Source organism: Ascaphus truei, chromosome 9 (assembly GCF_040206685.1).
Source record: "Ascaphus truei isolate aAscTru1 chromosome 9, aAscTru1.hap1, whole genome shotgun sequence".
Lineage (NCBI taxonomy): Eukaryota > Metazoa > Chordata > Amphibia > Anura > Ascaphidae > Ascaphus > Ascaphus truei.
In genome coordinates, this window is record NC_134491.1 from 44,687,906 (window position 1) to 44,710,514 (window position 22,609).

Genomic DNA, 22,609 nt, shown 5'->3' on the forward strand with positions numbered 1-22,609 from the left:
CTACACCTGCCTCTCCTACACCCACCTATCTTACACCCACCCCTCGAACACCCGCCCGTCCTACACCCCCCTCCTACACCAACCCGTCCTACACCCCCCCTCCTACACCCGCCCCTCCTACACCCGCCCCTCCTACACCAACCCGTCCTACACCCCCCCTCCTACACCCGCCCTATCTGCACCAACCCCCACTACACCCGCCCCTCCTACACTGGCCCCTCAACCACCCTCCACCCCACCACTCACTTGCCAAATCAGACCTCCCCACCAACCACCCAGACACCAAGTCGGACCCTATCCACTCTACCCCCCTGTTCACCAAGTCAGACCCACCCGCGCTCCAATAAAACCCCTGCCCTCCACTCTTACCTACAATACTATAATCACATGAGAGTCTATTGGGTCTGCCCATCACACTGCTTATACTGCAAGCTCGCTGGGGCATGGAGCACCTCTGTGTATGGCATTGTGTCCAGCACTGTGTAAATGTTTAATGCTATATAAAAATAAAGAATAATTACAATTTAGCAAAGCAATAGTGATCAGACATCAATACGTGTTTGTCAAATTATAGCAATTAAAATCCTCACATTGTATGAAGAATATTGCATGAGATAGTCAGCACGTTAGTGACCTCTAGTGGTTTCTTCAGGGAGTAATTTTTGATGTGATCTTTTTAGACATAATAACCACACACAAGTGTGCACTGCTTTGTACTTCTGTAACCCAGGCTGTACTGAACAGCTGTGTAATGCGGCTGGCATAAGCTTATAGGGGCCCACGTTGAAGTAAAAGGTGACACTGTGGGCTCATTTCCATGTCATTACCCAGAATCCCTGGCTGAAGTGAAAGCACTGCATGCTAAGATAATGGGGAAAGGCTTATAAGTGGCATTTTTATATGCTAGATATTTATATAAATGTATAAACATTATTTTAATCTGTATTTTATTCTGAAATACTGCTGTGTTTGATTTGCTTATTGTTTATAAAACGTGATTTATTTTCCAGCTCTCGCTCTCATTAAAATCCAAGTTTAAAGATCTAGGCAGAAAAATTAATTTCCAATCAGGTTATTTATGTTAACAAAGCATGTTAATATCTTTCCCATATTCAGCAAGGTGCGCAGGTGGGATTAAAGTGTACCCCACTACTGAAAGAAAAAGAATCTGATTGAATCCCCATCCAATCCCCATTAACTGTGCAGGCAATGTCTTGTATATAATGTATACCCTGTTCACTTATGTAACTGTATTTGTAACCATGTATTATTTGTCATTTTAACTCTATGCCCAGGACATATATGAAAATGAGCGGTAACTCTCACTGTATTACTTCCTGGTAGAACATGTTATAAATAAATAAAATAAATAAATCCAAGCTAGGGGATTTTTGCTTTGATAAATCTGCAGATCAGGTTCTTCCCGAGCGGTTCCAGTTTTGAATCTGGGAGACTCTAATAAATGTAGAAAAGGCATAAAAATAAAAACAAGTACGAGACGACAGGATCATTTACTGAATTGTTAAACAGATCCCTGCAGACCCAAGGCCCTGCCCTGTAAGACAGGGGACTCAACTCAGTCCTCAAGAACACCCCAACAGGTCAGGCATCACACAGGAGGCAGTGTGTGTGTGGCTTGCATCACACAGGGGGCAGTGTGAGTGTGTGGTTGCATCACACCAGGACGGTGAGTGTGTGGTTGCATCACACCAGGACGGTGAGTGTGTGGTTTGCCTCACACAGGGGGCAGTGTGAGTGTGTGACTTGCATCACACAGGGGGCAGTGTGAGTGTGTGTCGCTTGCATCACAAAGGGGGCAGTGTGAGTGTGTGTCGCTTGCATCACACAGGGGGCAGTGAGTGTGTGTCGCTTGCATCACACAGGAGGCAGTGAGTGTGTCGCTTGCATCACACAGGAGGCAGTGAGTGTGTGTCGCTTGCATCACACAGGAGGCAGTGAGTGTGTGGCTTGCATCACACAGGAGGCAGTGAGTGTGTGCGCTTGCATCACACAGGGGGCAGTGAGTGTGTGTCACTTGCATCACACAGGAGGCAGTGAGTGTGTGGCTTGCATCACACAGGAGGCAGTGAGTGTGTGGCTTGCATCACACAGGAGGCAGTGAGTGTGTGCGCTTGCATCACACAGGAGGCAGTGAGTGTGTGCGCTTGCATCACACAGGGGGCAGTGAGTGTGTGTCGCTTGCATCACACAGGGGGCAGTGAGTGTGTCGCTTGCATCACACAGGAGGCAGTGCGAGTGTGGCTTGCATCACACGGGGCAATGTGAGTGTGTGTGGTTGCATCACACAGAGGGCAGTGTGAGTGTGTCGCTTGCATCACACAGGGGGCAATGTGAGTGTGTGGCTTGCATCACACAGGAGGCAGTGAGTGTGTGTCGCTTGCATCACACAGGGGGCAGTGTGAGTGTGTGTGGCTTGCATCACACAGGAGGCAGTGAGTGTGTGTCGCTTGCATCACACAGGAGGCACTGTGAGTGTGTGTGGCTTGCATCACACAGGGGGCAGTGTGAGTGTGTGTCGCTTGCATCACACAGGGGGCAGTGAGTGTGTGGCTTGCATCACACAGGAGGTAGTGTGAGTGTGTTGCTTGCATCACACAGGGGGCAGTGTGAGTGTGTGGCTTACATCACACGGGGCAGTGAGTGTGTGGCTTGCATCACACGGGGCAGTGAGTGTGTGTGGTTGCATCACACAGGGGGCAGAGAGTGTGTGTGGCTTGCATCACACAGGGGGCAGTGTGAGTGTGTGCGCTTGCATCACACAGGGGGCAGTGAGTGTGTGGTTGCATCACACAGGAGGCAGTGAGTGTGGGGCTTGCATCACACAGGAGGTAGTGTGAGTGTGTGTCTTACATCACACAGGGGGCAGTGAGTGTGTGTGGCTTGCATCACACAGGGGGCAGTGAGTGTGTGTCACTTGCATCACACAGGGGGCAGTGTGAGTGTGGCTTGCATCACTCCGGGGGCAGTGAGCGAGTGTGGCTTGCATCACTCCGGGGGCAGTGAGCGAGTGTGGCTTGCATCACACGGGGCAGTGAGTGTGTGTGGCTTGCATCACACAGGGGGCAGTGAGTGTGTGTGGCTTGCATCACACAGGGGGCAGTGTGAGTGTGCGCTTGCATCACACAGGGGGCAGTGACTGTGTGTCGCTTACATCACACAGGGGGCAGTGAGTGTGTGTCGCTTGCATCACTCCGGGGGCAGTGTGAGTGTGTGTGGCTTGCATCACACAGGGGGCAGTGTGAGTGGGTGGCTTGCATCACACAGGGGGCAGTGAGGGTGTGTCGCTTGCATCACACAGGGGGCAGTGTGAGTGGGTGGCTTTGCATCACACAGGAGGCAGTGAGTGTGTGTCGCTTGCATCACACGGGGCAGTGAGTGTGTGTGGTTGCATCACACAGGGGGCAGTGAGTGTGTGTGGCTTGCATCACACATGGGGCAGTGTGAGTGTGTGCGCTTGCATCACACAGGGTTCAGTGAGTGTGTGGTTGCATCACACAGGAGGCAGTGAGTGTGGGGCTTGCATCACACAGGAGGTAGTGTGAGTGTGTGTCTTACATCACACAGGGGGCAGTGAGTGTGTGTGGCTTGCATCACACAGGGGGCAGTGAGTGTGTGTCACTTGCATCACACAGGGGGCAGTGTGAGTGTGGCTTGCATCACTCCGGGGGCAGTGAGTGAGTGTGGCTTGCATCACTCCGGGGGCAGTGAGCGAGTGTGGCTTGCATCACACGGGGCAGTGAGTGTGTGTGGCTTGCATCACACAGGGGGCAGTGAGTGTGTGTGGCTTGCATCACACAGGGGGCAGTGTGAGTGTGCGCTTGCATCACACAGGGGGCAGTGAGTGTGTGTCGCTTACATCACACAGGGGGCAGTGACTGTGTGTCGCTTGCATCACTCCGGGGGCAGTGTGAGTGTGTGTGGCTTGCATCACACATGGGGCAGTGTGAGTGGGTGGCTTTCCATCACACAGGAGGCAGTGAGTGTGTGTCGCTTGCATCACACAGGGGGCAGTGTGAGTGTGTGGTTGCATCACACAGGGGGCAGTGAGTGTGTGTCGCTTGCATCACACAGGGGGTAGTGAGTGTGTGGCTTGCATCACACAGGGGGCAGTGAGTGTGTGGCTTGCATCACACAGGAGGCAGTGTGAGTGTGTGGTTGCATCACACAGGGGGCAGTGAGTGTGTGTCGCTTACATCACACAGGGGGTAGTGAGTGTGTGTCGCTTACATCACACAGGGGGTAGTGAGTGTGTGTCACTTACATCACACAGGGGGTAGTGAGTGTGTGGCTTGCATCACACAGGGGGCAGTGAGTGTGTGGCTTGCATCACACAGGGGGCAGTGAGTGTGTGTCGCTTACATCACACGGGGTAGTGAGTGTGTGTGGTTGCATCACACAGGGGGCAGTGAGTGTATGTGGTTGCATCACACAGGGGGGCAGTGTGAGTGTGGCTTGCATCACACAAAGGGGGCAGTGAGTGTGTGGCTTGCATCACGCAGGAGGCAGTGAGTGTGTGTTGCTTGCATCACACAGGGGGTAGTGAGTGTGTGTGGTTGCATCACACAGGGGGCAGTGAGTGTATGTGGTTGCATCACACAGGGGGCAGTGAGTGTGTGGCTTGCATCACACAAAGGGGGCAGTGAGTGTGTGGCTTGCATCACACAAAGGGGGCAGTGAGTGTGTGGCTTGCATCACACAGGGGGCAGTGAGTGTGTGGCTTGCATCACACAGGGGGCAGTGAGTGTGTGTTGCTTGCATCACACAGGAGGCAGTGAGTGTGTGTCGCTTACATCAAACAGGAGGCAGTGTGTGTGTGGCTTGCATCACACAGGAGGCAGTGTGAGTGTGTGGCTTGCATCACACAGGGGGTAGTGTGAGTGCGTGGCGTGCATCACACATGGGGCAGTGTGAGTGTGTCGCTTGCATCACACAGGGGGCAGTGTGAGTGTGTCGCTTGCATCACACAGGGGGCAGTGTGAGTGTGTCGCTTGCATCACACAGAGGGCAGTGTGAGTGTGTCGCTTGCATCACACAGAGGGTTACACAACCGCATTTTGTGGGTATAGGGAAATACATTCTCGTGGCCATTATAATAACAATGATTTTCTTTTCTTATATAGCACTGGTAGCGTATGCAGTTGTATATATTGTTTTTGGGGAATTGGATCTGCTGCTTCAAAGTCAGTATAATTATTTTTACTCACTGAACCACTTCTTCATACAATTCAACTTTCATTTGCTTAAAGTCAGAAAGAGCTGACAACTGAATTTAAATCTGGTTTAACCAAAGGCCGTGTCTGGGCTACTAGCTGTCCTTCCCACATAAGCTCAACGCGCTCCTTCAATGCTCCAGCCGACCAAAATTCCATTACGTCACATGATCTTCCCCACAGAACTTTGCATTTTTGTTCTCTTCTGCTGCACTGACAGCCATTTAGTGAACCCCTGAGTTGAATCTTCACTTATCAATCAAGGGAGAACGGATTGATCGGCAACGTAGCTAACTACTTACCATTGTGTGGATTGTGTTGATACACATACTAAAGAGGGGAGGGGGGGGTTGAAATAAAATGTTAAAAAAAATGGCAGCTTGGACTGCTGCTTTATTTCTATACTAAAGAAGGAGCGGTTCAGTGAGTAAAGACACTGACTGGCACTGAGGGTGAAGAACCTGGTTCAATTCCCGGTGTTGGCTCCTTGTGACCTTGGGCAAGTCACTTTATCTCGCTGTGCCTCAGGCACCAAAAACATAGATTGTAAGCTCCACAGGGCAGGGACCTGTGCCTGCAAAATATCTCTGTAAGGCGCTGCGTAAAACTAGCAGCGCTATACAAGAACATATTATTATTATTATTACTGATGTACAGGTAAGCACGTTTTCTGTAACTAAAGGAACATCTCCATCTAGTGGACAGCACCCAACACGGGAGAATTTGTTCAGATGCAGATAAAACGCTTCAGGTGCGCAGATAATCCAGGCATATAAGGCTAAGCAATGGACAAATATATTGTTCGTGATTTTCAGATGAATGTGGTAACGGGGTAGCGACAGTGTATGGAGGAATCAGCATATGGAGAAACATAATAACGTTTACAAGGTGCTGCAGAGCAAGGTGGTGCCGGCCTTTGTGGCTGTGCAAGGTGTTGCAGAGCATGGTGCTGCAGAGCAAGGTGTTGCAGAGCATGGTGCTGCAGAGCATGGTGTTGCAGAGCATGGTGCTGCAGAGCATGGTGTTGCCGGCCTTTGTGGCTGTGCATGGTGTTGCAGAGCATGGTGTTGCGGATCATGGTGTTGCCGGCCTTTGTGGCTGTGCATGGTGTTGCCGAGCATGGTGTTGCCGAGCATGGTGTTGCCGGCCTTTGTGGCTGTGCATGTTGTTGCAGAGCATGTTGTTGCAGAGCATGGTGCTGCAGAGCATGTTGTTGCAGTGCATGTTGTTGCAGAGCAAGGTGTTGCAGAGAAAGGTGTTGCAGAGCAAGGTGTTGCAGACCATGTTGTTGCAGAGCATGGTGTTGCAGAGAAAGGTGTTGCAGACCATGTTGTTGCAGAGCATGGTGTTGCAGAGAAAGGTGTTGCAGAGCATGGTGTTGCAGAGAAAGGTGTTGTAGAGCATGGTGTTGCAGTGCATGGTGTTACAGAGCATGGTGCTGCAGAGCATGTTGTTGCAGTGCATGGTGTTGCAGAGCATGGTGTTACAGAGCATGGTGCTGCAGAGCATGTTGTTGCAGAGCATGGTGTTGCAGAGCATGGTGTAGGCAGCAGAGGCTGGTGGGGAGCAGGCAGCAGAGGCTGGGGGGGGAGCAGGCAGCAGAGGCTGGGGGGTAGAGCAGGCAGCAGAGGCTGGGGGGGAGAGAGCAGGCAGCAGAGGCTGGGGGGGTAGAGCAGGCAGCAGAGGCTGGGGGGGAGCAGGCAGTAGAGGCTGGAGGGGGGTAGAGCAGGCAGCAGAGGCTGGGGGGGGGAGAGAGCAGGCAGCAGAGGCTGGGTGGGGGGTAGAGCAGGCAGCAGAGGCTGGGGGGGTAGAGCAGGCAGCAGAGGCTGGGTGGGGGGTAAAGCAGGCAGCAGAGGCTGGGTGGGGGGTAGAGCAGGCAGCAGAGGCTGGGGGGGGGGGGAGAGAGCAGGCAGCAGAGGCTGGGGGAGGAGGGGGGGAAGGCAGAGAGCTGCAGAGCTCTGTCCGCCCCTGCTCTCTGAGACATCAGGGGGACAGAGTTACCATGTGCTGCTGTGAGAAGGTATGCTGTGTGTATTTGTGTGTTAGTTTGCTGTGTGTATTTGTGTGTCAGTTTGCTGTGTGTATTTGTGTGTCAGTATGCTGTGTGTATTTGTGTGTCAGTTTGCTGTGTGTATTTGTGTGTCAGTTTGCTGTGTGTATTTGTGTGTCAGTTTGCTGTGTGTATTTGTGTGTCAGTTTGCTGCTTTTGTTTCAGTCTGTCAGTGTGTCAGTATGCTGTGTGTGTTTGTGTGTACATTTGTTAGTTACAGTATGCTCTGTCAGTGTGCTGTGTGTCTGTCACTGTGCTGCGTGCCTGTCAGTGAGCTGTGTGTCACATGTCTAGCTACGCCACTGCTCGGGGGCCCGGGGGCCGCACATGTCTAGCTACGCCACTGCTCGGGGGCCCGGGGGCCGCACATGTCTAGCTACGCCACTGCTCGGGGGCCCGGGGGCCGCACATGTCTAGCTACGCCACTGCTCGGGGGCCCGGGGGCCGCACATGTCTAGCTACGCCACTGCTCGGGGGCCACACATGTTTAGCTACGCCACTGCTCGGGGCCCCGGGGGCCGCACATGTCTAGCTACGCCACTGCTCGGGGGCCGCACATGTCTAGCTACGCCACTGCTCGGGGGCCCGGGGGCCGCACATGTCTAGCTACGCCACTGCTCGGGGGCCGCACATGTCTAGCTACGCCACTGCTCGGGGGCCGCACATGTCTAGCTACGCCACTGCTCGGGGGCCGCACATGTCTAGCTACGCCACTGCTCGGGGGCCGCACATGTCTAGCTACGCCACTGCTCGTGGGGCTGGGGGCCGCACATGTCTAGCTACGCCACTGGTCGGGGGGCTGGGGGCCGCACATGTCTAGCTACGCCACTGGTCGGGGGGCTGGGGGCCGCACATGTTTAGCTACGCCACTGCTCGGGGGCCGCACATGTCTAGCTATGCCACTGCTCGTGGGGCTGGGGGCCGCACATGTTTAGCTACGCCAGTGCTCGTGGGGATGGGGGCCGCACATGTCTAGCTACGCCACTGCTCGTGGGGCTGGGGGCCGCACATGTCTAGCTACGCCACTGGTCGGGGGGCTGGGGGCCGCACATGTCTAGCTACGCCACTGCTCGGGGGCCGCACATGTTTAGCTACGCCACTGCTCGTGGGGCTGGGGGCCGCACATGTCTAGCTATGCCACTGCTCGTGGGGCTGGGGGCCGCACATGTCTAGCTACGCCACTGCTCGTGGGGCTGGGGGCCGCACATGTTTAGCTACGCCACTGCTCGTGGGGCTGGGGGCCGCACATGTCTAGCTACGCCACTGCTCGTGGGGCTGGGGGCCGCACATGTTTAGCTATGCCACTGCTCGTGGGGATGGGGGCCGCACATGTCTAGCTACGCCACTGGTCTGGGGGCTGGGGGCCGCACATGTCTAGCTATGCCACTGGTCTGGGGGCTGGGGGCCGCACATGTCTAGCTATGCCACTGCGTGAAATGTATTTGTAATAATAATTAAAAACCCGCAAAACGCACTTTTTCAGATTGATCTGCGGAAATCCGCGGACCAACGGAACCGGACGATCCGCTGCGGATCTAAATCCGCGACAATCATTTGCCCCCTCTATTTGCCGACCCGGTCCTGCAGGATCAGTTTACCTGCAACAAATCTTCACTATTACCACACAGTTGAAATACATCGCTGGACTTCAGAGATATTGCTCATATCTGTACATATCAGACAGTGTTCTCACTGTACTGCTCACCCCATAGTTTGGAACATTTGAATTACATTTCCAAACGTTGGGGTCCGAGTAGAAAGGCACCAATACTGCAGGTTTGGGGTAAACTGAGCACCGTATGTATAGAAAAAATGTTTCTAATTAAAACAATATGAGTTTGTTTTCCTTTGATACATCTGGTATAACTTGTTCTCAGAACTTGTAGCACTTTTGCATTGATACATAGACACCATAGCTGTTAATAATTCTTTATAGCTACAAAGGCGGCTCAAACAAGGGATGGTCACACTTTTTCATGTCTATTGCTCACTGAGATACAGTAGCAGACATCTTGTATTCTTGGTTTCCCGAAGTCTTGTTTGGCTGGACACAACAGTATACTATGCTCCTCATATCTGCTTTTCCAGCTTCGCTCACAAAGCAGTACAGCAGAGGGTCAGCGATGCAGTTAATGCTTGATAGCGCCACACTTACTTTGTATGGACGAAATATCCATTGAGCAAATTCACAGCTGCCAGGCTCCCCAATACTGCGCATTAGCAACACAACATGATACGGGGTGAAACTTAAGATGAAGGTGACTACGATGGTAAAAAGCAGGTGTCTAATTTTTTTTTTGTCACTGTCACCTGTGGCTTGATTGTGTTTCACAGCAACATAGATTCTATAGTAGCAAAAAACTATAATGGACAGAGGAAGCACATGCCCAAAGCAGACATTGATGATACTGAACATGGCTTTCCATGGCTCCATGGGAAATGTATCGTAGCACAGTAAGTGTGTTGTATTATCCATGAACATCTCGTCTTTCAGTAGGATAACAACATTTGATGCAGATTGTACTGCCCACACAATGAGGCTGACCAGCACCGCTGTTCTCCGGGTCCGTAGATAATAGAATCTCAGAGGATAAACAACAGCAAGATATCTATCCAGAGAAACGCACGTGAGAAATCCAGCGCTGCTGTAGATATTTGTGTGCATAAGGAAGGCACTAAACGAGCAAAGAGATTCCGAGAACCTCCAGTTATCATGATGCAAAGTAAAGTCAACCCAAAGAGGCAATGTCGCGATATATAGCAGGTCGGCAACAGATAAGTTAAAGAGGTAGATCCCCAACTCATTTCTCTTTCTCACCTGTAAGTAGGAAATGTACAGGGAGGCGCAGTTTGCTGGGATTCCTATCACAATAACAGTGACATAAATAATTGGAAACAAATAGTGATCTATATCATGATCGATGCTGCAATTAGGAGCAGGAGCAGAGCTGTTCATGATCAAATGTCCGGGGTTGATTCGAGCACTAGTAATTAAAATAGTTATCCGATGCTGGTGGTAGAATGGACATTGTTAATATTCACTGGAAAGAATGTTCATGTTAATCCATTGGGGATATTCCAGCCGGAAACGATCACTGCTGGCTCCCAACAGTTGTTCATACTATATATCCATCAGCTATTCATGCTATATATCCATCGGCTATTCATGCTATATATCCATCAGCTATTCATACTATATATCCAACAGCTATTCTTGCTACGTGTATATATCCAGCAGTTGTTCTTTCTTGCACTGCTCTGAAAAGTACAGTTCTTCCAAACTGGCCCCCTCGGAAGGTCCTGCTGCCCAATGAATAGTGGGAGTTACATGGCTGGTGGTTGCAAACCCCTATTGCGGATGCTTTCCGCGGCCTTTAGCTGGAAGAAAAATAGAACAATCAATCGATTACCTGGATATTTTATAAAATCGTAAAATGTAAATGCCCCAGAAAAGGTACATTCTTTCTACAAGATTTATCTGTTCAGTAGGAGCAGGAAAATCGAACCAAAAAACTCTTTGGAAAATGTAAAGTTGGGTGAAAAAAAACAACAGCTTTGTAACACATTTTCAGTGCATTCTGATTCTACCAATGACACTTTGATGCAATTACATTCTGATTAAAGAGAAGTTTGTGTTTCTCCTAAACTTGGACTGATTATGCTTTGCGACTCCCAGCGTACATTAAATGATCTGCTCAAATGTCTCATTATCGCCCCTCTGTAAAGTGCTGTAAAGATTTCTTCCCAGTGCTGGAGAGGAGTTCTGTTCTCTTGCAATTAATGGGACTAAGCCCTTCCCCAGCACGTACGGAATACAGGCTTGTGGTCTATCATACTATCATAAATGAAATGATGATGAAAATAGGACATTTGTTGGAGTGATGCGAAGAAGAGAGTCCTGCAGCCACATAGCCTGGAAGGTAATTGGGGAGGCTTCACCCGGCAGTGTGTCATTATGGGATGGGCATGCTGATGATAGACAGACAAATATTATTATACATGTGTGTATACACACACACCTCAAAAATAAATGTATCCCAACACCAGAAAAGACAAAAATAGAATTGTGAATCAAGATATGACATTATTGTAACATACTCCATATGCAGACCCAACGTTTCTGTCTCCAGGAGGAGCTTCATCAGGGTGGTACACAACCTCAGTTTGCCACCTTTAAAAACTGGGAACCTTGGCGCCAAAATTACAGGGGGTGGGGTAGAGGAGGGTGCAGGGGGAGCAGTTGCCGGGCAACACAGGATGCCATACTACCAGAAAACAAATGTGGTTGTGTTTAAAGACAATGAATAAAGAATAGTGGCAAATGCAATACAATTCCATGGGGGATGTGGGCGGAGGGGACTGGTGGCACAAGTGGAGTACAGTATGTAGGACCTATGCATATATGGTATATAGAGCATATCCATATTTAAATATTGAATGAATCAAAATAAAGTACAACTATAATTGTCCAAATTTGTAATCCATCATGGATTACATGAAGCAAAATTGCAAGGCCTGCAGTCATTAGAGGAGGAGGTCAGTTCGCATTTTATATATATATATATATATATATATATATATATATATATATATATATATATATATAAAAAGAAAAAATGCAGTAGCGCCACTAGTGAAACAAGGTGATTAAAACAATATAAAAATAATAATTAAATAATTTATATATATATAAATAAGGATGTATCAATCTAAAAAAAACATACACATATAAAAATCTAACGTGCTAATAATAGTGATAACATATATAACAAACAAAGAAAGAAAAACAAAAATGTAGTACGTCCAACACTTGGTACAAGTCCAGAAAAATTCAAATAGGGAACAAGATGACAGCCAGGGACCCACGGCTGCTCTCAGAAGGAATAACCAATTCCAGCAGAAATCTATAGAAAGAGAAGAACAGAGAGCGCACGTCCCATAGTGTAAAAAAGTACATTTAATGTTAAAAAAGAGGACAAGGGGATTAAGGACACTCGCAAAAGTACAAGAATTAAAAGCAGTTTGTGATATAATCACCACCAACAGGGCAACACCGTCCTGGAACACATCAGTTGATCGATATCCCATCCGGTTCACCTCCAGCAATTTGGATGATTGAAAACACTGTCTCTTTGCATATAATGCGATTTAGAGTTGACAGCCTCAGACCAGCTCCATGCGCTCTCTGGCCGTAAAGAGCGCACTGCGTGATGACGTAGTGTCGTGGTGACGTACCCTGACGTACCCTGACGCGTTTCATGCAATTTACACCAAAATATATATATATAATATATATAACTGGGTTGAACTGGTACGAGACTTAGATATGATAAAATGTAATTTATTCCTTGATAAAGGTGAACACACAAAATATACAAATAACAGGCAAAATATGGACACTTACTTAAAGATGGAAATGATGAAACAGTCACATCTGGACTGGCAGTTCATACAGCACTCTTCATCATCCCAAGACACGAAAAGCCATGAAAAGGCCTTGCATGCAGACATTGCATAGCATTTCTCTCAGCAATCAAGATGGTATAGAAGAACAACCCAGGATAAAGGGTGGACAACCGTTTATAAACCTTTTGTAACCCTATCCTTAACATTAAGTACAGGTGATTCGTTTTCAATTACCCGTAGCCACTCACTAACATGGGAACACATTTTGATACATGCCCCCAGCTAGTTGGCACATGCTCAGTTGGACTCTGAGGTCTCATTTCTGCAGCCCCACATTTACATCGGGAATGCCAGCCAGTCTACTAAACAGAATTTCTGGCAGGAAACCCTTTGTTTTAAGGTGTGAAATAGGCCACTTATAGCCTGCTCTGGTTTGAGTCATCTCCGCCCTCCTGTAAACAGTGTAGGTGATAAACTCCTTTGAACAGCACTTAAATTCTAGACATTAGGGCGCTTCCCTGGCCATCTGCTAATTTATGGCCAAAGGAATTCCCTCTGGTTTCTGTCCCTACCTGGGGACACAGTGTTAAGGATAAAACACAAACATATTAAAATATCCGGTTCCGTTAGGTCCAGCGGGTCCAAACTTCCCAGTTCTCAATGCCGGAACTGGGACACCATAGGGTCCAATTTGCGACTTGCTACGACCCTCGGAACCGGAGTTACACAAATACACCTTAAACCGTTTCCTATTTTAATACAATAATCTCCGCTGTAAATTAAATCACGGTTTTTCACTAAATCCCCATTGAAAACAACGGTCTTCGCCGCCATAGACTTTCAATGGCAAACCGCCGCCGTTGGTGGCTATGGGAATCCGCCGCCATAGACTTTCAACGGGGCCACGCCGCCGTTGAAGTCAATGGGGGTTTTCCGCCATAGCCGGTCAACGGAAATTGTCCGCCATTGAAGTCTATGGGAAAAGTCCCGAACTTTCAAGGGGGTCCATACTCCGTCGGGTTGGTCCAAGAGGGTCAAGGATGGTTCTGCAGCGATGCCGGAGCAGTGACTACAGGTACCCCAAACCCTGGCCCTCTGGACCCTCCAGAACCGGAGCTACGGATTCCTAAATTTCAGCTTTTCACACTTAGCTGTTTTCTTGAGCTGTTTCTGCCGCCGCCATTGGAACCTATGGCGCGACCCCCTCTTCTCGGTTCGACCCTTATCGGGGGTCCAGGATTCGGGGACCCGGTGGTGGTCGAGTGGGGGGATGCCTAGGAACTAGGGGCAAAAAGAATTTTATTTCTAAGTGCTCTAGAACTGTTTATTCCCACGCCACTTGTCGTTGAACTTGGCTAATAAGTGATCAAAGCTTTCTTTTAGAAAAAGTATCCGCTTTGCGGTTTTGCGGTTTGGACGGCAGCCAACTCGTTCCTGGAAAGCTCCTTCGAGGAATCTCCATAGAAGTCAATGGGCCCATTGACTTACAATGGGAAACCGCCGCTCCTCCTCTCGGATGCCATCTGCTGGTCTTCACAGGAAACAGGACCAAAACAGCAAGATTCGCCATTAGAATGCATTGAGCCCTAATGGCGGCCTATGGGACCCTGCAAAATGGTGCCTGAAAAGGCGGGAAAATTACACAAAGGGCTATAATCATTAAAGAACTATTAACCCTTGTACTCCCGGATGGATCCTAGTGTGTGTGTGATGCAGACACTGATATAACAATAAAACTTGGGAACAGGGGAATACACATTTTTATGTTATAACAAGGGTTAAATCACATTTCTGGACCTCAGCCCAGTTAACCCCTTGTCTCCCTGGTGAGGTGGCCAATTGGGGTGTAACCCCTTTAATCCCGGGCCAAATCCTCCCCATCGTCACAGCGCGCTTTACGGCCAGAGAGCGCATGGAGCTGATCTGAGGCTGACAACTCTAAATCGCATTATATGCAAAGAGACAGTGTTTTCAATCATCCAAATTGCTGGAGGTGAACTGGATAGGAGATCGATCAACTGATGTGTTCCAGGACGGTGTTGCCCTGTTGGTGGGGATTATATCACAAACTGCTTTTAATTCTTGTACTTTTGTGAGTGTCCTTAATCCCCTTGTCCTCTTTTTTAACATTAAATTTACTTTTTTACACTATGGGACGTGCGCTCTCTGTTCTTCTCTCTCTCTCTCTATATATATATATATATCTATATCTATATAATCGAAAATCTTGTTTGAGAGTATCTGGAGACCATTTGATTGGTCCGTCGGTCCGCCCACCCTCCCACGGCTCTCATTGGCCGGTGTCTGCCCCCCCCTGTGTCCCGCCCCCCACGGCTCTCATTGGCCCCCCGGAACACGCTCTCTCCTGCTCTCTCCTCCCACAGGCCGCTCCCTTCCTGAGCTCTCACCCTCCCCACGGCTCTCACATCCCCCCGACTCTCACCCTCCCCACGGCTCTCACCCTCCCCACGGCTCTCACCCTCCCCAAGGCCCTCACCCTCCCCACGGCCCTCACCCTCCCCATGGCTCTCACCTCCCCACGGCCCTCACCCTCCCCATGGCTCTCACCTCCCCACGGCTCTCACCTCCCATAGGCCACTCCCTCCCCCCGGCTCAACCTTCCCCGGCGCTCTCCTCCCTCACCCGGCGCTCCCTTCCCCAGTGCTCTCCTCCCTCACCCGGCGCTCTCCTCCCTCACACACCGCTCTCCTCCCTCACACACTGCTCCCTTCCCCGGCGCTCTCCTCCCTCACACACCGCTCTCCTCCCTCACACACAGCTCTCCTCACTCACACACCGCTCCCTTCCCCGGCGATCTCCTCCCTCACATACCGCTCCCTTCCCCGGCGCTCTCCTCCCTCACCCGGCGCTCTCCTCCCTCACACACCGCTCTCCTCCCTCACCCGGCACTCTCCTCCCTCACCCAGCGCTCTCCTCCCTCACACAACGCTCTCCTCCCTCACACACCGCTCTCCTCCCTCACCCGGCGCTCTCCTCCCTCACACACCGCTCTCTTCCCTCACACACCGCTCCCTTCCCCGGCGCTTTCCTCTCTCACCCGGCGCTCTCCTCCCTCACACACCGCTCTCCTCCCTCACCCGGTACTCTCCTCCCTCACACACCACTCTCGTCCCTCACACACCGCTCTCCTCCCTCACACACCGCTCCCTTCCCCGGTGCTCTCCCTCACTCGGCGCTCTCACCCTTCCACGGCGCTCCCACCCCTCCCCCCCCCCTGACCCCCCCTCCCGCTCCTCCCTCCCCCTTCCCTGTCCCCCTCCCCCCATATATATACACACACACACACACCTGCCTGACTCTTGCGCTCTGATCAAGGATGTCTTCTGTCTACCCCCTTTGTATCTAAAGCCCTCTCCCGCATAAAACCTTTCTCACTGACTGCCCCACACCTCTGGAATGTCCATCCCCTCAATATCTGACTGGTGACCTCTCTCTCCACCTTTAGGACCTATCTAAAAATCCAATAGGATCGTGGCCCCCTGCAGACACATTTACCAGAACACCCTCCTACTGTCTCTCTACATTCTCCCTAATTACCACTTAGATTGTAAGCTCTTCGGGGCAGGGACACCTTTTCCTAGTCTTACTTTTGTGTCTGAAGCGCTTATTCCCATTATGTGTTATATTATTATGTCCCGTGTATTACTGCTGTGACGCGCTATGTACATAAATAGCGATATATACATATATATATATATATATTTTTTTTCTTCCTGGCTTGACATCTAGTTAAATAATCATACGACAAGCTAAGTGAAGTCTTCAGCCACCACTTCTCTCTGCTCCAGCTGAAGCTCTCTGGACATGACAGACATTTGAGAACTGAACGTTGGCACAGCGGACTTTGCAGGAAACACATTTCTTCAAGAGGAAGGAAAGACCAAAAGTAATTATCAGATATCAAAGCAGACTTACCTCAATCTGATGAATTCTTTAACCCCTGATTTTCACACGAGGATATAAAATTAACCCTTGCTGTATTGTGGGGTTTATATGCCGTTTTAAGCGTTTGTTATTTTCCAGCAAGTGATAAGACACAGTGTACAGTATATTCAAACAGAAAGGAGAAGCTCCTTATTTATGTTAGCAACTATGCAGATACATAGAGACAGTGATGAACCTTGTACACACCAGTCTGTACAATATGTTTTATTATATGTACATTAATTATCTGCATAGATTTGGTACACAATATTAATTATGGCAAATTGACAGCCAATGCCAAATATGTCTCAAAAATGGCAAAGCATTTGTGATATATAGAGGAAGCTGATCTCAATCCACGCCCCAAACCACAAATCAAGAGTGAAGCAATACAGAACATACGATGATTTGGGGAATGCTTGAAATCGTCTGCTTATATTTATCGGAGGTTTCTTATCGAAATAAATGGGAGAGGATCATTGAGGAAGGGTGGAAAAGGAAGATTTTTGGTATAAATAAATAACTTATTCCATAATGAAGACAAAAATAAACATTATATTAATCTTATTTTGTACAGGGTTTTAGCAAGCAATGTGCAGGTATGTATTAATCGGTTGTTATACTGTGGTTATATGCGGCATTGCCGCCTTCCTCTGGATAAACCTGGACATGGTGGATACATTGAATGCTTTTAATTGAATGTACTATGAGATACAGAGATGTGGCAGTAGAGAGACAATGAGCACCACAAACCAGATAAAGGGCTGGGGGCGAGTAAAAATGCAATTATTAAATAGACACACGAGCCACAAAAAGACAAAAGAAAGGTCCCCTGACGCGTTTCTCGCCGTGGAGGCGTTTTATCAAAGAGCAAACCTCCTCATCGAGAAACGCGTTGGGGACTTTTTTTGTCTTTTTGTGGCTCATGTGCCTATTTAATAATTGCATTTTGACTTGCCCCCAGCCCTTTATCTGTTTTGCGGTGCTCAGTCTCTCTCTAGTACCACGTCTCTGCATCTTCTCCCGGGGATGAGGCCTGCACATTGGAGCCAGGCGCGGACGAGCTGTTTCACGAGCACAGCTACGAACTTTGGTACACAGCTGGTTCACATGTACTTCGCAGCCACTGCGGTCATGGTTTTCCACTCACACACACGGAGTAGGGGGAAGTGATTCTCATGCTCGGAGGAGGGGGTCTCTATCAACGTGGCACTCGCTCGTGAGCAGTTGGAGCCATGTTTTCTTTCCCCCGCCCCACTTTCTCTGACATGCTCCGTAGTTTATACCTTGTGAGATGGTTGCCACATTACTCCCCACACAATCGGGCTGAACAGACGGATTATAACTTTTCATTCATTGACTTTTCATGAAGGTTCCTAACTTTTCCTATATTTGGACTCTATATTATAACTATTTAGATGCTTTCTTATATACATATTCATTGATCTGAATCGCCAAGTTTTCGTAGCACCACTAGGGATATATTTTCCCATTTTTTTGCTGATTTCATGTACTATGAGCTACCCACGATAGAAATTACAAGCCATGGAGTTTTAATTCTCAGGGATGAAAAAAAAAAAAAAGCATTTATCAACATTTTTGTGTCATCATCCTGGTGTCAAAAAGTGTTTTTTCAGAACTGCAACTTTTCTCCTCAGATTTTCAGCCCAAAGTCGGTTCTAAACTAGCTGCCCCCATGTAAAAAAAAATATATATTTTTCTTTTATTGCACCCCAAAAGGGGGTCCTGCAGAGATGTTCTATGGTCCCCTGACCTCTGAGGACCCCTTGGTTCATGGCTGTTTGAGATTTTGTGTGTCAGTGTGTGATACAAACCCCCCCCCCCCCCCGCAAATATAGCCATGAGGTCACCAATACAAAGTTGCAATGTCATCTCCTGATGTCACATCCCCCATGTGATGATGTTAAAGCTTTCTATTGGCTGCTGGAGAGAGCCTGATGGTGCAGCTATTTGGTGTCCACCTGGCAAGCATTCTTGTCCAGTGGCAAAAAGTAGTTGCATCTTGGAGACCCGTGGATGCCCGGTGGTTAGAGCCACGCAGGCGAGCTCCTAGGGAACCCGCCCACCCCAGTTCAAGTAATTTAACTCTCTATACCATGGGTGGCCAACTTCAGTTCTCAAGAGCCACCAACAGCTCAGGTCAGCCATGGGTGGCTCAGGCATTGACTGAGCCACCTGCTGAAGCAGGGATATCCTTAAAACCTGACCTGTTCGTGGCCCTTGAGGACTGGAGTTGGCCACTCGTGCTCTATACTTTTAAAGATGACCTTAGAAGCAAGGGCTGCCATTTCTCCTCTTCCATTCATTCTCCTGCTATATCTTGTTGTTATTTTGCTTAAAACAAAACTGTGGAACTGTTCAGCCCAAACTGTAGTACATGTCTTATCCATCTAGGGGTCCGTGTGACCAGCTATCATTATGATGCATTACATCTTATGTATGAGGACCGGTATGACCAATGTCAGACAGCCCTCAAGCCCAGCGCCGTCACACTTAAAATACGCAGTGGACCAATTCTTAAATCTGACTGCAAGAAAGGGGCGGCATCATCAGAGGGACGGAAGGAAAAAAAAGAACGTAGCCCATGGCCTAACTGTCCCACATAGTCACTATAACCTCCTCTCTCTCTCCCCCACCCCCTCTTGTCTCTCCTCATCTCTCTCCCCCCTCACCTCTCTCTTCCCCCTCTCTCGCTTTCCTTTTCTTTCGCTCTCCCCACCCCATTCATGTCTTTCTCTGTCTCCCCCCACCTCTTCCCTCACCTCTTTCTCTCTCTACCCCCCCTCACCTCTTTCTCTCCCCTCATCTCCCCCCTCATCTCTCTCTCTCCCTCCCACCCGACCATCCTCTGTGCCCCATTACAAACATTCTTGGGCCGTGTGTTTGACAGGGCGCCCTTTATATTCTAAGCTTCCTGGCGAGATTGCAATCTATCGCTTTGTACGTGAACACAAATAATTAACTCACCCAATGTCTCAAGTAGCTGGTCTTGAAAACAAAGCAGGAGAAACTGTTTGCACTTGTGGTTACAATGTCACAAACAAAACCTCATCAAACCTGCATCGCCATCTCATTCCCCCTGACGTTTAATTGTGTGAGAAGAAAGTGGAGTCTGAATGTCATCAAGATATGCTTCAGATAATGTCCACAGATAACAGATGAGCTGTGAAGGGAGACATTAAATATTTAAAGCAAAACATTGTTCCCAGGCACGTCATGCTTCTATGTAGTTTGCAACCTAAATATGTTATTTTGAATAATACATGGATAGCAGTAAGAGAGGGAGAGATGACATGGTGTATCTAATCCAGGGGTGCTCAGTCCTCAAAACCCTCAGGTCAGGTTTTAAGGATATCCCAGCTTCAGCACAGGTGGCTCAATTTCACCTGTGCTAAAGGCTCAATCCCACCTGTGCTGAAGCAGGGACTGATTGAGCCACCTGTGCCAAAGCAGGGACTGATTGAGCCACCTGTGCCAAAGCAGGGATATCCTTAAACCCTGACCTGTTGGGGGTCTTGAGGGCTGGAGTTAAGCCCCCCCACCCCACCATGTCTAGACTACCTAATTGCTTACCATCTCAGTTTCAGACATATATTCTTTTTGTGGCAATTCATTTTTTTTTTTTTAGTTCTATGTAAGGCATTTTTTTACTTAATATTGTTATCATACAAATACTTTTGAAATATTAATGAGCTAAGAACATTCCATAGTCAAATAATTTCCTCCTCTCCCTTCAGGTTGTGTTATAAAATCTGTATTTTTAAAGTAACAGACCCACAAATGTCCTTGTTCTAGATGGACAATTCAGACCTGATTTGCGTGCCACTTTGCAGAATGTTTGGGGGGGGGGGGGGGGGGGGACAGTGGGAGCTAAGTCACACCTTCTCTACCCAAGAAAAAGCACACTTACAGAAATGACAATAATTAGCAGCTTAAACAAATTTACCTGACTGAAGAAAGATTGCAGTCGTAATTCAGTTAGAGTGCGTGGGGATGAGGCACTGAGACACTTCAAAGATCTGTTGCTTTCCTGTCAGGAACTGTATCAGAAAAGGAAGTTAGTTATTCACTAGAATAACCACAAGATGTGACATCCTATTGCTGTACCAGCAAACACATTGCAAACAGCTTAATGAGATTGTAAGCTCTTCGGAGCAGGGACTCCTCTTCCCAAATGTTACTTTTATGTCTGAAGCACTTCTTCCCATTTATGTGTTATTTGTATAATTTGTTATTTATATGATTGTCTTGTTTATTACTACTGTGAAGCGCTATGTAAATTAATGGCGCTATATAAATAAAGACATACATACAACAGCCTCAGATCGGCTGGTTCTTTGGTCTTCGTATTTCCACGGATCAGTCTTTTGCGCTTTTTAAAAAAATTTTTTTTTAACAATGACAATCCATTTGTGGATTCCGCAATCTGCAGACGGATTTTAAGAATCCGATCCGCGGATTCAGCAATGCGCATGTGGATTGCGGAATCCACGGATGGATTGTTAAAATCCACCAGCGGATTGTATCCAATGGCGGTTTTGGATTATTCCGCGTGGATTGATATTGTAACAATCCGCCGGCGGATTTTACACCGTGGAATGGATTTTGAATGGCAAATTCGGAAATGTATTTGGACTGGTTCGCCGATCTCTACGTAATACACTAGCAGCCATCTTTCCTGCTCCCATTCATGCTTCTCACCCATTGTTGGTCTTCCTCATCATTCCCCTATATGTTTTCTTTCGATAGATCCCGGTTGTAGGTCTGCGATAGGTGGGATGGGAGGGGGGATGGATGGGAGGGGGGATGGGTGGGATGGGATGTGGGATGGGAGGGGGGATGGGTGGGATGGGAGGTGGGATGGGAGGGGGGATGAGAGCCGGGATGGGAGGGGGGATGGGAGGGGGGATGGGAGCCGGGATGGGAGGGGAGATGGGAGGTGGGATGGGAGCCCTCCCTAAATTACTACACGAGCTCTAGTACTGAGTTTCTTGGTCAGTAGCACGTTAGAAAAAAATAGTGATATAATATTATTAGGGGGCTATGGAACAAGGTAATTAAAGAGCAAAGAAAGGGTGTTTTGATGCAATACAAAATATTTTGACACACAATTAGTTTCTTACATTTCCTGCAGATTATTAGAAGACAGATTTTTGTCGATTTACACTTGGCAGTTTTTTTTTACCGCAGATTTACAATCTGAGCATCATGTACCTCCTACCAACCCCATCTTATTGACACTCCACAAATTGCAATCTGACATGTATGGGGGAAAAAGTGGAGCAAAGTGTTTAATACACTAGAGGGAAAAAATGACACTATGTGCATCAATTTAGCTGCAGAACCGCTTGGTACCTATCCCATGCATATGTGTACAGTGCAGTTGGTAACTACTGTACTGTATGTAGTTTGTGCTGACATGGATGTACACACCTGGCATTGCAGCTTTGCACACAGCACTGAACCCGGGCTAAGGGCTAATTCTATATATGCCACTTCAGCACATATAGAATCTGCCCGTAAGTATTTATTTGCTAATGAAGGAAATTACCAGGTGGTTCTGCTCTGTTAATCCACAATCTTTTGTATGACTGGCCTAAAGCAGTAGGTATCCTTTAAATGAGTGGTCAAAGTGTGATGGTACTAGGGGGTACGAAATCCAACTAATTACTTTATTTCCCCAGCCAAAGTATTTACAACTTTACAATTCTACTTCATTTGTAATGAAAAAGGAATATATTTTAGGGATCCCCTCTTACCTTTCTATTTTTACAACATAAATCTTGGTTAAATCTTTATGAAATATTCAAAGAGCTTTGACACAATTTTTTTATAAATGTAGATAATTTTTTTATTTTTAAGAAAGTTTTTTTTACGGCACTTCATCCAGCTTTTAATAGTTTTTAGTGATGAATACAATGAATTATTATTATTAATTTACTTTCCGCCTCTTCAC

The 22,609-nt window shown here is 48.1% G+C and overlaps 1 protein-coding gene across 1 annotated transcript; it reads right to left on the bottom strand.

Moving 5' to 3' along the window:
* Positions 1-9,205: 9,205 nt before the first annotated feature.
* GPR65 (G protein-coupled receptor 65) lies at positions 9,206-20,694 on the bottom strand. Its single transcript, XM_075614608.1, has 3 exons — positions 20,600-20,694; positions 19,621-19,816; positions 9,206-10,659 (listed from the first exon to the last, which is right to left on the bottom strand). Exon 3 carries the CDS (start codon positions 10,235-10,237, stop codon positions 9,269-9,271), a length of 969 nt encoding a protein of 322 aa, XP_075470723.1. The 5' UTR covers positions 10,238-10,659; positions 19,621-19,816; positions 20,600-20,694; the 3' UTR covers positions 9,206-9,268.
* Between the last annotated feature and the right edge of the window lie 1,915 nt (positions 20,695-22,609).